This window comes from Ranitomeya imitator, chromosome 6 (assembly GCF_032444005.1).
Source record: "Ranitomeya imitator isolate aRanImi1 chromosome 6, aRanImi1.pri, whole genome shotgun sequence".
Lineage (NCBI taxonomy): Eukaryota > Metazoa > Chordata > Amphibia > Anura > Dendrobatidae > Ranitomeya > Ranitomeya imitator.
Window position 1 is genome coordinate 379,188,035 of NC_091287.1, and position 12,276 is coordinate 379,200,310.

The 12,276-nt window shown below is 40.7% G+C and overlaps 1 protein-coding gene across 1 annotated transcript in view; it reads left to right on the forward strand.

Annotated features, from left to right (window-relative positions):
* Positions 1–12,276, forward strand: part of PIEZO2 (piezo type mechanosensitive ion channel component 2) — a 628,465-nt gene that overhangs the window by 464,713 nt on the left and 151,476 nt on the right. The window contains exons 18-19 of the mRNA XM_069731039.1: positions 7,107–7,342; positions 10,349–10,509. Coding sequence (XP_069587140.1) covers positions 7,107–7,342; positions 10,349–10,509 — 397 coding nt within the window. The remainder of the gene's footprint in view (positions 1–7,106; positions 7,343–10,348; positions 10,510–12,276) is intronic.

Genomic DNA, 12,276 nt, shown 5'->3' on the forward strand with positions numbered 1-12,276 from the left:
TATCATGTTTTTCACAAAAGTGACGGGAGAGGGGGTGACCAGAGAACCCCCTACAGATGTTCATAAAGTGTTCCTTTATTCGGACCATTAGAGGCCTCTTGGTGCGGCCCACATACAATTTATGGCACGGACACTCAATAAGGTAAATGACCCTTGTGGTTGAACATGTGATATTATCCTTGATCCTGAATTCCTTCACGGAGTCTGCATCTGTGAACGTACAGTAACGTGTCTTACAAAAGGAAGTATTAGTACACCCAAAACAATGGCCACAAGGTGTAAATCCAGACTTTACATTCATCTTAGTACCCGAGCATAAATCATGGTTAATAGATGGTTTGATAGTCGGAGCAATAAGGCTACCTAATGAGCGGGCTTTCCTAAATATGAATCTGGGGATGTTAGGTAGATATCCTCCTATGATTTTGTCCCCTTGTAAGATGGACCAATGTTTGCGTATAATGGACCTAAACTTCAGATGGTCCGCATGAAATTGAGTGATAAAGGGTAATTCATGAATTTGATCAGAAATATTCATGGCAATTGGATTGGCGGCTTGTTCCTTATATAGCAGGGAATATCTGGAGGTATCCCTCACCTCCTGTTCGGCTTGTGCCAACAGTGAACCCGCATAACCTTTATCGAGAAATTGCTGGGTTAGCACCTCTGCTTCCATATTATAGTCCTCCAAGGTAGTACAGTTTCGTCTAAGCCTGGTGTATTGACCCTTGGGGATATTGGTCAACCACACGGGCAGGTGACAACTCAGAATATTAATGAAACTGTTAGTATCGACATCCTTACGGTAACATTTGGTGTAAAGTTGGGAATTGTCTATATACACGGTTAGGTCCAAGAAGTTGACGTTGGTGGTGCTGATGGTCGGAGTGAATTCCAGACCAAATCCATTGTCATTCAGGTTGGCGGTGAACAGGTCCAGATCACTCTTTGAACCATCCCAAATAAACAACACGTCGTCAATGAATCTACGCCACAGGATTAGTCCTGGGCGGAGGTGTCCAGAAATATAAATATGGGACTCCTCCCACTTGGCTACGAAGAGGTTCGCATAGCTTGGGGCAAAACGCGTGCCCATAGCGGTGCCCCATACTTGTAAAAAGAACTCCCCTTCATACCAAAAGTAATTATGTTGAAGGATGAAATCAATGCATTCTTGGATAAATGTTACCTGATTATCCGGATATGTGCCCAGCGTTCGGAGGAAGTCACCTGCCACACGACAACCCATCTTTTGGTCGATGACTGTGTACAAAGATTTTATATCCAACGTACCCAGGACATAGGTTGGTTTCCACTCCACCTCCTCTAATACTTGTAATATGTGGCCTGTGTCTTTAAGGTAGGCGGGTATCAGCCGCATGCATTTCTGGAGATGCCTGTCCACATATTGTGATAGATTTTTTCACCTTATAGGGCGGGGGGGCGGGGCCTTGGTTGGATGATTGACGGACAGTTAGCCTTTATATCTTCCGGAGCCGCCGGTGCCAGGTAACCCTGACGAAGAAGGACGCTGTTCCTTCGAAACGCGTTGGTTTCTACCTTGTCCTTTGTGCCGCTCCGTAGTTTTTCAGCTGTGACGTCACACGCTTGGTTCTCCGTCGGCCATCTTCCCTGCGCTCGTATCCAGGGACGCCACCGGCCGGGGCTCTCCCTGGCTCTACGCAGCCTTCCCGCTACTACCACGTGCAGCTCCGCTCCAGACACCTGCAGACCCCCACTGCATCTCTGCACTTATTGTCTCACCACTTCTCCTGCGGCGTCAGGCTCAGCTCTGCATTGGATCCAGCGGTGCCCTCTCTTTGATTCATCGCCCAGCTACATTGCTCAGTTACAGGTATTGTTTTACACGGGGTCGGGGCCATTGCGGAGTCTATTCAGTCTGACATAGTATTGTCTAGTTTGTTTTATGTGTTTGCGCAAGCATACTAGTCCTTTCATTGGGGCTTATACTGATTTAGGGGTTTGCATGGCTCCAGTGTGGGACTCTTTGCAGTAGGATTTTAGACATTCCCCTTTCTTTCCTTGCAGTTTTTTTCCTCTATGCGCGGTCTCTAGCTTTTTCCTATATTTTATTTATATCCGGGGTGGCGTCTTCCCGGTTTTGAGTCCAGCTGCTTAGGAATTTATTTAGGCATTATAGCGCTGGTGTGATTACTATTTTCAGCTCGTTTTCTTTTGGCGCCTCGCACTTCAGCAACTTTTTATTAGCCATTTTGGGCTATAATTTTTATGTTTCAACATGCTTTACATATGGCACAATTTAGACATTTAGACATTTTTCTCATTAATTTCTAATGTATAAAAATGCAAAATAAAAAAAAGTTATGTACTGTTTTACATGTTTTACATGTACTCTATCAATGAACAAGAGGCTCTGCAATTTTACAATAAAACACAGATTGAAAAAATAAATAAATTCACTCTGTACAGTTGAGTGCAATTTTTAATGGTTTATTTTGGCTAAAGCCAAGAGTGGATTCTAAGGGAAGAAAAAGCAAAGAGAACTTACGACTTAAACTCACACACAGCTTGCTGCTGAATGATGGAGAAGGTTTGCTGGAAGGGCTGAACTGGATTAATCGAAGAGGAGCAGTCTCTTGCAGCACAGAGCCAGGGATTAAATCAGAATACACAAGCATGGGCTTGAAGGCAAACCAGGGTTATAAAGACAGGGAAGGCGGATCACATGAGCTGAAGAAAGGTAGCAGGCGCCATCTTGAAAAAGGGCAATAAAGCACCACAGGTGAACAGAGAATCCAGAGTCCTGACACTATTATTGTAATATAAAAGCATATACACCAAGCTAATACCCACAGATAGTAACACTAATCACATGGTAAGTATAAAGGGGTGCAAGGATGTGAATAGCAACAGTTCAGCGCAAGAATGGAGAAATCAAATCAAGAAAAAGCACCAAAAGAACCAAAAGTACTAAAAGTACAAATCTTTATTAATGTGATAATAAATACATAGTATAAAATCAGAAAAATTGACAGGGAATGACAATGGAACACCAAAAACAAGAATGGTGTCATGTTTAAGTAATGAGGCAAACAGAGACAAAAAAAATACATTGGTCAGCTCAAAAGTGCAAATGCATAGTGCATTAAGGAGTTCCCAAGATGAAGAATCATATAGGTCAAAAACCGTGAGCCAAAAGATGCATGGAAGCCTGGGGCTACTACCTGTAAAGGACCATGGTTCCACCCACCCCAATGCGCGTGTCGGCGGCAGTGCCTTCTTCCAGGGGTCCCCTGGAAGAAGGCACTGCCGCCGAAAACGCGCATTGGGGTGGGTGGCACCACGGTCCTTTACAGGTAATAGTCCCAGGCTTCCATACATCTTTTGGCTCACAGTTTTTGCTCTATATGATACTTCATCTTGGGTACTCCTTATTGCACTATGCATTTGCTCTTTTAGTACATAGTAACATAGTTATTAAGGTTGAAGGAAGACTTTAAGTCCATCTAGTTCAACCCATAGCCTAACCTAACATGTTGATCCAGAGGAAGGCAAAAAAAACCCATGTGGCAAAGAGTAAGCTCCACACTGGGGAAAAAAATTCCTTCCCGACTCCACATACGGCAATCAGACTAGTTCCCTGGATCAACGCCCTATCAAGGAATCTAGTGTATATATCCTGTAACATTATACTTTTCAAGAAAGGCATCCAGTCCCCTCTTAAATTTAAGTAATGAATCACTCATTACAACATCATACGGCAGAGAGTTCCATAGTCTCACTGCTCTTACAGTAAAGAATCCGCGTCTGTTATTATGCTTAAACCTTCTTTCCTCCAGTCTTTGAGGATGCCCCCTTGTCCTGTCTCAGGTCTATGATTAAAAAGATCATCAGAAAGGTCTTTGTACTGTCCTTTCATATATTGATACATTAACATAAGATCACCCCTTAGTCTTCTTTTTTCCAAACTAAATAGCCCCAAGTGTAATAATCTATCTTGGTATTGCAGACCCCCAGTCCTCTAATAACCTTGGTCGCTCTTCTCTGCACCCGCTCCAGTTCAGCTATGTCTTTCTTATACACCGGAGACCAGAACTGTGCACAGTATTCTAAGTGTGGTCGAACTAGTGACTTGTATAGAGGTAAAATTATGTTATGTTTGAGCTGACCAATGTATTTTTATTAGCTGTGCCTGTGGTTCTGTTTGCCTTATTACTTAAACGTGACTCCACTCTTGTTTTTGGTGTTCCATTGTCATTCCCTGTCAATTTTTCAGATTTTATACTATGTATTTATTATCACATTAATAAAGATTTGTACTTTTAGTACTTTGGTTCTTTTGGTGCTTTTTCTTGATTTGATTTCACTATTATTGTAATAGTACAAGGACACTTGAGATTTTTTTCCCTAAAGCGAACAATTGAAGTTGTCTCCTTACTACCTTTTTAGCATGATTCACACAAGACTTCCATTTGCCATGGAGCCCAAGCTAATAAGTCTGTTCTTTTTTTGTATCTATTCCTTGTTCTTGCTTAAAAAAAACATTAAAAAACTTCAAAAGCTGCCCCATGTACCATATACCTGGTCTAACTGGTATTAACAGTACAGGTGGTAGTTTAATACATTTCTCAACCACGCCGTAAATTCACTGTAGACCCTACTTATGTATGCATAGCCTAAAAATATCATTTCATTGGTATGTGGGACTCAGGAAGAATATTTGTTGGCCAAAAGAGTATTGCGCTGACAGCTATGAGCACCTTTATTCCAACTGTATAGAAAAGCCAAAAAGAAATGGATTATAATACTCTTACCTAAGAAATTATTATTATTATTATTTATATAGCACCATTAATTCCATGGTGCTGTACATGAGAAGGGGTTACATCAAAATACAAATATCACTTACAGTAAACAAAACTAACAATGACAGACTTACATTCTACAGGATTATGGGGAAGGAGACAGTAGGTCAAGGGTTGCAGTAGCTCCAATGGTGTTGAGGTGGCCATGTGGTCTTTACAGACTGTAAGCTTCCTCGAAGAGGTGGGTTTTCAGATTTCTTTTGAAGGATCCAAAAGTAGTGGATAACCGGATGTGTTGGGGCACTGAATAGCACGGTGAGGAAGATCAGGAAAGTTGGGTGATGGTGATGGGATTGGGGTAGCAGCCAGCGGCCATACCAGGAAGGAATAGCACGGTGAGGAAGATCAGGAAAGTTGGGTGATGGTGATGGGATTGGGGTAGCAGCCAGCGGACATACCTGAGGATGAAGCAGATAAGTTGTCAGATTGATAGCAATAACAAAGCATAGCAAAAATAAAAATGAAGCATCGATAGCAGGGGGTTATTTTTCTGGCATATTTCTGCTATCATATTTGCTGTTACCCTTTTAGAGACATCCTTCTAGAGACAGACCAAAGTCCAGACAGACCTTGGTCAGAAAAATAATAAAATATAATCTTTCCTTCACACTATTAAAAATATCTGCATAAAATATGTTGTTCTGACATAAGAAAACTGGACTGTATATTTAGTTTAGAGGGAGGCTTAGCAGGATAGAGTCACCAGCACATGTCTAAAATCCTATCTCTATAGATATTCAATGAAAGATGTTATTTACATGTCAGTGATTTTTCACAGTTGCAAAAATTGTTTTTTTTATTAGTGTACCGTCTATTTTTCATCTTTCATCTATGTTTCTGTCCCATATGTCCATTTCCACCATCCATGTGTCGATCGTTTTTTTTTTGTATGCAACAAAAAAACAAACAAACAAACAAAAACCTGATGTCTTCTCAAGTTTTTCGTAACAACCTGTCAGTGAAAAATAGAGTGTTCACAGTTGCAACACTGATGACGTGTGTGTTGACCGTTTTTCTTGCGGACTCACTTGAATAGGTGCGCTTGGGCTGTAAATCATACTAAAGTAAGACTTAGATAATTTAGTAACAAGAGATATATAATTGGTGGTGAAAGGTTGAACTTTATGGTCCGCGGTCTTTTTTTAAACCTATGCTATGACCCTATTTTTTGTGTAGACAATGGTCAGCAAAAATGCACTAATAATAGTCTAATAGAAATATAAAGTATAATGTTACAGACAATATGCTGTCAGTAAAAAAAAAAATCTTACTACCAACTACCCACCCACATGTCTATTTCGCCAATGGCTTTGACTGGAGATATATTACTGGAAGACATAAATGCTAGGTACAAATCCTCTAGCAAAGGGATAAAAAAAGTTTCTGTTTTGGCAACTCATATTGCTTTATAATGAAATATTCTGTGTACATTGGCATCATCTCGTTGATATCAAAGACTCGGACTTGGAGAAGGCTGGAAATTAAAAACATTAGACATTCGACCAATAATGGAAAAATATGAAACAATTGTCATTGGTATTGTGATTGTGCATGAAATACATATTGGATGAGTTATGCAATTAACAGAATATCTGTGGTGTACACATAGGATGTGTTATACTATAAAGAGAGCACATGTATAAGCAGTGCTGCACATCCATATCCTGCTTGTAACAGTCTGCAAATTCTGTAATCAGTTAAGTATAATTATAGACGTTAGCTAATAAACATTGTATACATCTACAGCATGGGTATACTGAAGATGCATGTTCTAATCATATCTAATCATAATCTCCTAATTGGAGACATCATTAAATATTGTCATGATGCATGCACTAACTTAAAAAGTATCACTTTTCCTCTCCAACTCTCATATTCCTTTTCTCTTTCTGTTTTAATTGCTCTTGAGCAGCATCAAGAAAAAAATTCCATTTCACCAAAATGAGTAAGTGCTATGAAGCTATGAAATGCGCTAAATGCCATGCTGTCATTTCATGCTTCTGTCTCTTAAACTCTGACTATCTTCTCCCATGAGGGGGAAATATCAAGTTTAAGTGTTACAACCACACTGAGAACCTTGCAAATAAGCACCGTCCACGTATAAGCCATAGTTTTCCTTGCTTTCTCCTTTATTAGGAATGATGACGCGTAAATTTACAGTATATACTCCAGTTTTGCAGCATCTGTTTTGTTTGGCCAAGATGTTTTCTCGCAAGATGCTTCAAAAATTGGAAACTAACACCTAAGTATAATCCACAGATTGGTACACCCAGAAGGAAGTTTAGCCGATATAACAATGATGAACTTAACTACAGAGGCTGAAATGTTGGGAGAGAAAGAGGAAAAGCAGTTGGAGGTGTATGGACGTCAAAAAGATCAGGATCCGGATTCAGAAGATGAGTGGGAAAAAGGGGATGACAAAGGTGGAGGAGGAACTGATGATGAAGAGGAGGAGGAGCAGGAGGAAGAACAATCAGAAGAGGAGGAAACATCAGGTATTGTTATTATTATTGCACCCCCAGGAGCTATTCCCATAGATGTAAACATGTCTTAAGCCTCTGTTGGAAGCCAGATTCTAGCACTGTTTTCTTTCTAATAAGTGTGTGTAAATAAGATCTCTCATACAACAAAAGAATCAGTCTTCCAAAGATCATAGAGGAGGAGCAACTATCTTGTATGTCAATGTCCGTGTCCCTTTAATAAGCATTGCAACAAGGCTCAATGCAGGGGTAGACATGACATTGACTTAAATGGTAGCTATTTCTCTTTTCCTTGGTACTTTCCAGATAACACTTACAGAACAACAAGAGAAGTTAATTTGCATACTTTTCTCCCATGGAACATTGCCTCAACAGAGCCCATGATATGTGTGAAATAAGGGGGAAAGGCCCTAATTGCCTAATCAGTCAACAATCATGAGTAGACTGAACACTCCAATCATGGAGTCCCACTCAATGACCTGTTCCCAGGTGACTCATTCTCCCTGTCCGTATAGTAATGTGATTGTTGACCCCATACCTTCATACTTGAGTCTTTTTTTACCAATTATCTTGTCTATATATATATATATATATATATATGTACTTCATGTTATTACCTTGTATGTAACTGAGCGTTAATAAAAATGTATCTACTTTTTACTCATGGACTGTTTGACTCCCCGTTTTTAGTATTATACTCAGCTTGTATCTTTAAAGCGAATCAGTACTTGGGCCATGTTGCTCCAATGTTGTCACCCTAATCCAGCTAGTCTCTACCCTACATTGATGAGAAATAAAACATGCTGAAATAGGCCATCTGAAGATGAGTTTCCGGGCTTGGCATTTATTCCTGGTCATGTTGTACAGTTCGCTAAAGGTCTGACATTGACTTGTAAGATAGATATTTCACCTAGATGTACCTTGTACAAGGTAGCAACTCTGTATAATTTCTCCCATGGATCATTGACTGGAAGACTCTGTATACAGTTGTTTTCTTTAAGGAGAGCCAGTACTGCCTCCACTTTAGAAGCTGTATGTGAAAGCTTTATATACAGGGTGGGCTATTTATATGGATACACCTAACTAAAATGGGAATGGTTGGTGATATCAAATTCCTGTTTGTGGCACATTAGTATATGGGAGGGGGAAAACTTTTCAAGATGGGTGGTGACCACGGTGGCCATTTTGCAGTCGGTCTCCCACTCTTGACACACTGATAGCACCACCGCAGAAGAAATGCTAGCACAGGCTTCCAGTATCCCGCAGGTGTTGGGGGACCTATACTTGATTCTTGACCCCGGGGGGGGAAGGTGGCTTTTCCCCCCCAGGGCTACGATCACTCCTGGTGATTTTTTGTCACCCCCTCAGATCTGATTGGAGCTAGGGTCCATGCGATGCTAGCCCTCCAATCAGATGTGGAGGGGCGGAGCTAAACAATGGCTGCCTCGCTCTTCATCTTGTTTCAGATACTACACATCTTGTATTTTCACAGCTTAGAAGATGTTAAGCATGTGAAAATACGAGATGTGCAGCATCTGAAGCAACGGATATTGGAAGCCTGTGCTAGCATTTCTTCTTCGGTATTGCTATCAGTGTGTCAAGAGTGGGAGAAGAGGGTTGCTTTGACAATCTAACACAATGGGCAGCCCTTTGAACACAAGTGGTCATAAACTTGTAAATAACTAGTGATAAGCAAATATACTCGTTACTCGAGATTTCTCGAGCATGCTCGGGGGTCCTCTGAGTATTTTTTAGTGCTCAGAGATTTAGTTTTTCTTGCCGCAGCTGAATGATTTACATCTGTTAACAAATATCCAAGGAGAAAAAGGAAAATGCGGCACTCACCCAGGTAGATTGCGAATCAAAGTCCTTTATTCATCATAACGTAACAACGGACATAGTAAGGAGAGGCGGCTGGGAGAGATCAGCGGTGCGGGGAGAAAGAACAGGACTACGATCGTTTCGCGCTTGTGCGATTCCATGGGTCCATGGACCCGTGGAAGCGCACAAGCGCGAAACGATCGTAGTCCTGTTCTTTCTCCCCGCACCGCTGATCTCTCCCAGCCGCCTCTCCTTACTATGTCCGTTGTTACGTTATGATGAATAAAGGACTTTGATTCGCAATCTACCTGGGTGAGTGCCGCATTTTCCTTTTTCTCCTTGGATATTTGTTCACTGCTTTTTATGCTGAGCACCACCCGAACATTGCAGACTATATACGTGCTATAGGAGTCTTGCAGTGGAATCCTCAGGCTGCGGCTACACCGCCTGCTGCGATAACACCTAGTGCCGTTCATATTTTGTGCTTTTTGATTTACATCTGTTAGCCAGCATAAGTACATGTGGGGATTCCCTAGCAACCAGGCAACCCGAGTATATTCGCTCATCACTATAAATAACTCATGAAAGAATAAAGTTACGTTAAAAATAAGCACACCATTGTTTTTCTTGTGAAATTCTCAATAAGGTTGATGTCACAAGACCCTCTTCCCATTGAAAAATATAAAGTTGGATCCAAAATGGCCGACTTCAAAATGGCCACCATGGTCACCACCCATCTTGAAAAGTTTTCCCCCTCCCATATACTAATGTGCCACAAACAGGAATTTGATATCACCAACCATTTCCATTTTATTTAGGTTATCCATATAAATGGCCCACCGTGTAGAATGAAGAACTAATAGTACCTGAAAAATGTTGGAAATAATGTATTTAAATAATCTATAATGGTCAGATTCTAGTAAACTCAGGGACCATACTGGGTATATGGCAATCCTAAAACATAGTTAAAGAAAGCAGTGGTTGGTAACAGATCAGACAGGATCATGAAAGTTGTGTCAGTATCACATTATTTTGCCTAACAATAGAAGTAACAAAGGAAAGCAGCATCATATTTGGTGCCTTTTTACTTGTTTTTGTAGCGCGCACGCAGCCAAAAATTCATAGATTGTGTTTCATAAACAAACTGTAATAAAATATTTTATCAAAATACATTTTAAAAGATGTTTGTTTTTTATTCAGATTCCAGAAATAAATGGCATCTAGTTATTGATCGCTTGACAGTTCTCTTCCTAAAGTTTTTGGAATATTTCCATAAGTTGCAAGTGTTTGCCTGGTGGATTCTAGAACTCCATATAATAAAAATAGTTACTTCGTATATCATATGGGTGACTTTAAAAGAGGTATGGCATTTGTTGATTTTGTGTGATACATAATAGACTTTTTGTGTGTTGTATTTCACTTTTTGCATTGTTTTAACAACTTTTCTTTACCTTAGTCATTTTATGGGGAATATAGTAACATAGTAACATAGTAACATAGTTAGTAAGGCCGAAAAAAGACATTTGTCCATCCAGTTCAGCCTATATTCCATCATAATAAATACCCAGATCTACGTCCTTCTACAGAACCTAATAATTGTATGATACAATATTGTTCTGCTCCAGGAAGACATCCAGGCCTCTCTTGAACCCCTCGACTGAGTTTGCCATCACCACCTCCTCAGGCAAGCAATTCCAGATTCTCACTGCCCTAACAGTAAAGAATCCTCTTCTATGTTGGTGGAAAAACCTTCTCTCCTCCAGACGCAAAGAATGCCCCCTTGTGCCCGTCACCTTCCTTGGTATAAACAGATCCTCAGCGAGATATTTGTATTGTCCCCTTATATACTTATACATGGTTATTAGATCGCTCCTCAGTCGTCTTTTTTCTAGACTAAATAATCCTAATTTCGCTAATCTATCTGGGTATTGTAGTTCTCCCATCCCCTTTATTAATTTTGTTGCCCTCCTTTGTACTCTCTCTAGTTCCATTATATCCTTCCTGAGCACCGGTGCCCAAAACTGGACACAGTACTCCATGTGCGGTCTAACTAGGGATTTGTACAGAGGCAGTATAATGCTCTCATCATGTGTATCCAGACCTCTTTTAATGCACCCCATGACCTCTTGTTTGTATAAATTGTAACATTTAAAGGGGTTCCTCCCTTTTAGCCTCCTGCACACCATCATAGTGCTTGTGTTAAAAGTAATACAAACAGCCGTTACTCACTCTCCCCAAGTCCAGTGCTGCGTCTCCACCGCTGATTTAATGCCAACAGTGCCGCGCTCAAGCCCTGGACTTAGCATCTGAAATTGCAAGACTGCTGAATCTAGTCATTGGCTGCAGCGCTGTATTATTTTTAACACACATGTGCCGATAGCATGCAGAATTCTGATAGGGGAAAACCCCTTAAAATCTTTTCTAGAAGTTGTATGTTAGGCCTGTTATAGTCCAAATGATGATGGTGCATGTGTAGTTACACATTTGTAGTATCTCATGTGGCATGTTTCTCTTCAGTCTACCTCATGGCTGGTGTACATATTCATCAATATTTTGTGCCAAGTCAAAGTGGCACATTTTGCAAATCCTGTTAGCCAGACTCCTGCTTTCCCCGCACCTTGCCCCCTCTGTGTTCACCTCTCAGCGCCACCTTCCTCTGGTTGATTGATAGTCCACTGATATAGGCGCTGCATACACATCGCAAAACACTTCAAAAACGCAATAAGACACGTGAGTGTGGAGCATTAGTGAAATCTCTTCCACAGAGACACGACATAACAGAACCAATGACCTGTCAATTAACCAGAGCAGGATGTCTAGATGGGGAAAACAGAGCAGGACCACGGTGCTGGACGTGCATTGCACTTTAGGCCTCATTTGCTTATTCTTCCAAAATACCATTTCTAACTGCCACATAAAGGTATTAATTATTTTATATTCTTATGGAGCTACATGTTCATATAAAAAAAAAATCAAAGAATGTGCAAACAGGTTTAGACTTGTTCATTTGTCTAGGCGTCCTAGGCCAAACAGTAACTTGGTCATAGGGGAGCACACAGACAGAAGAGGGCCCCTGTGCCAGAAAAGTATATGGACTCTTTGCAGTCCAATAGCTCATCATAATGCAC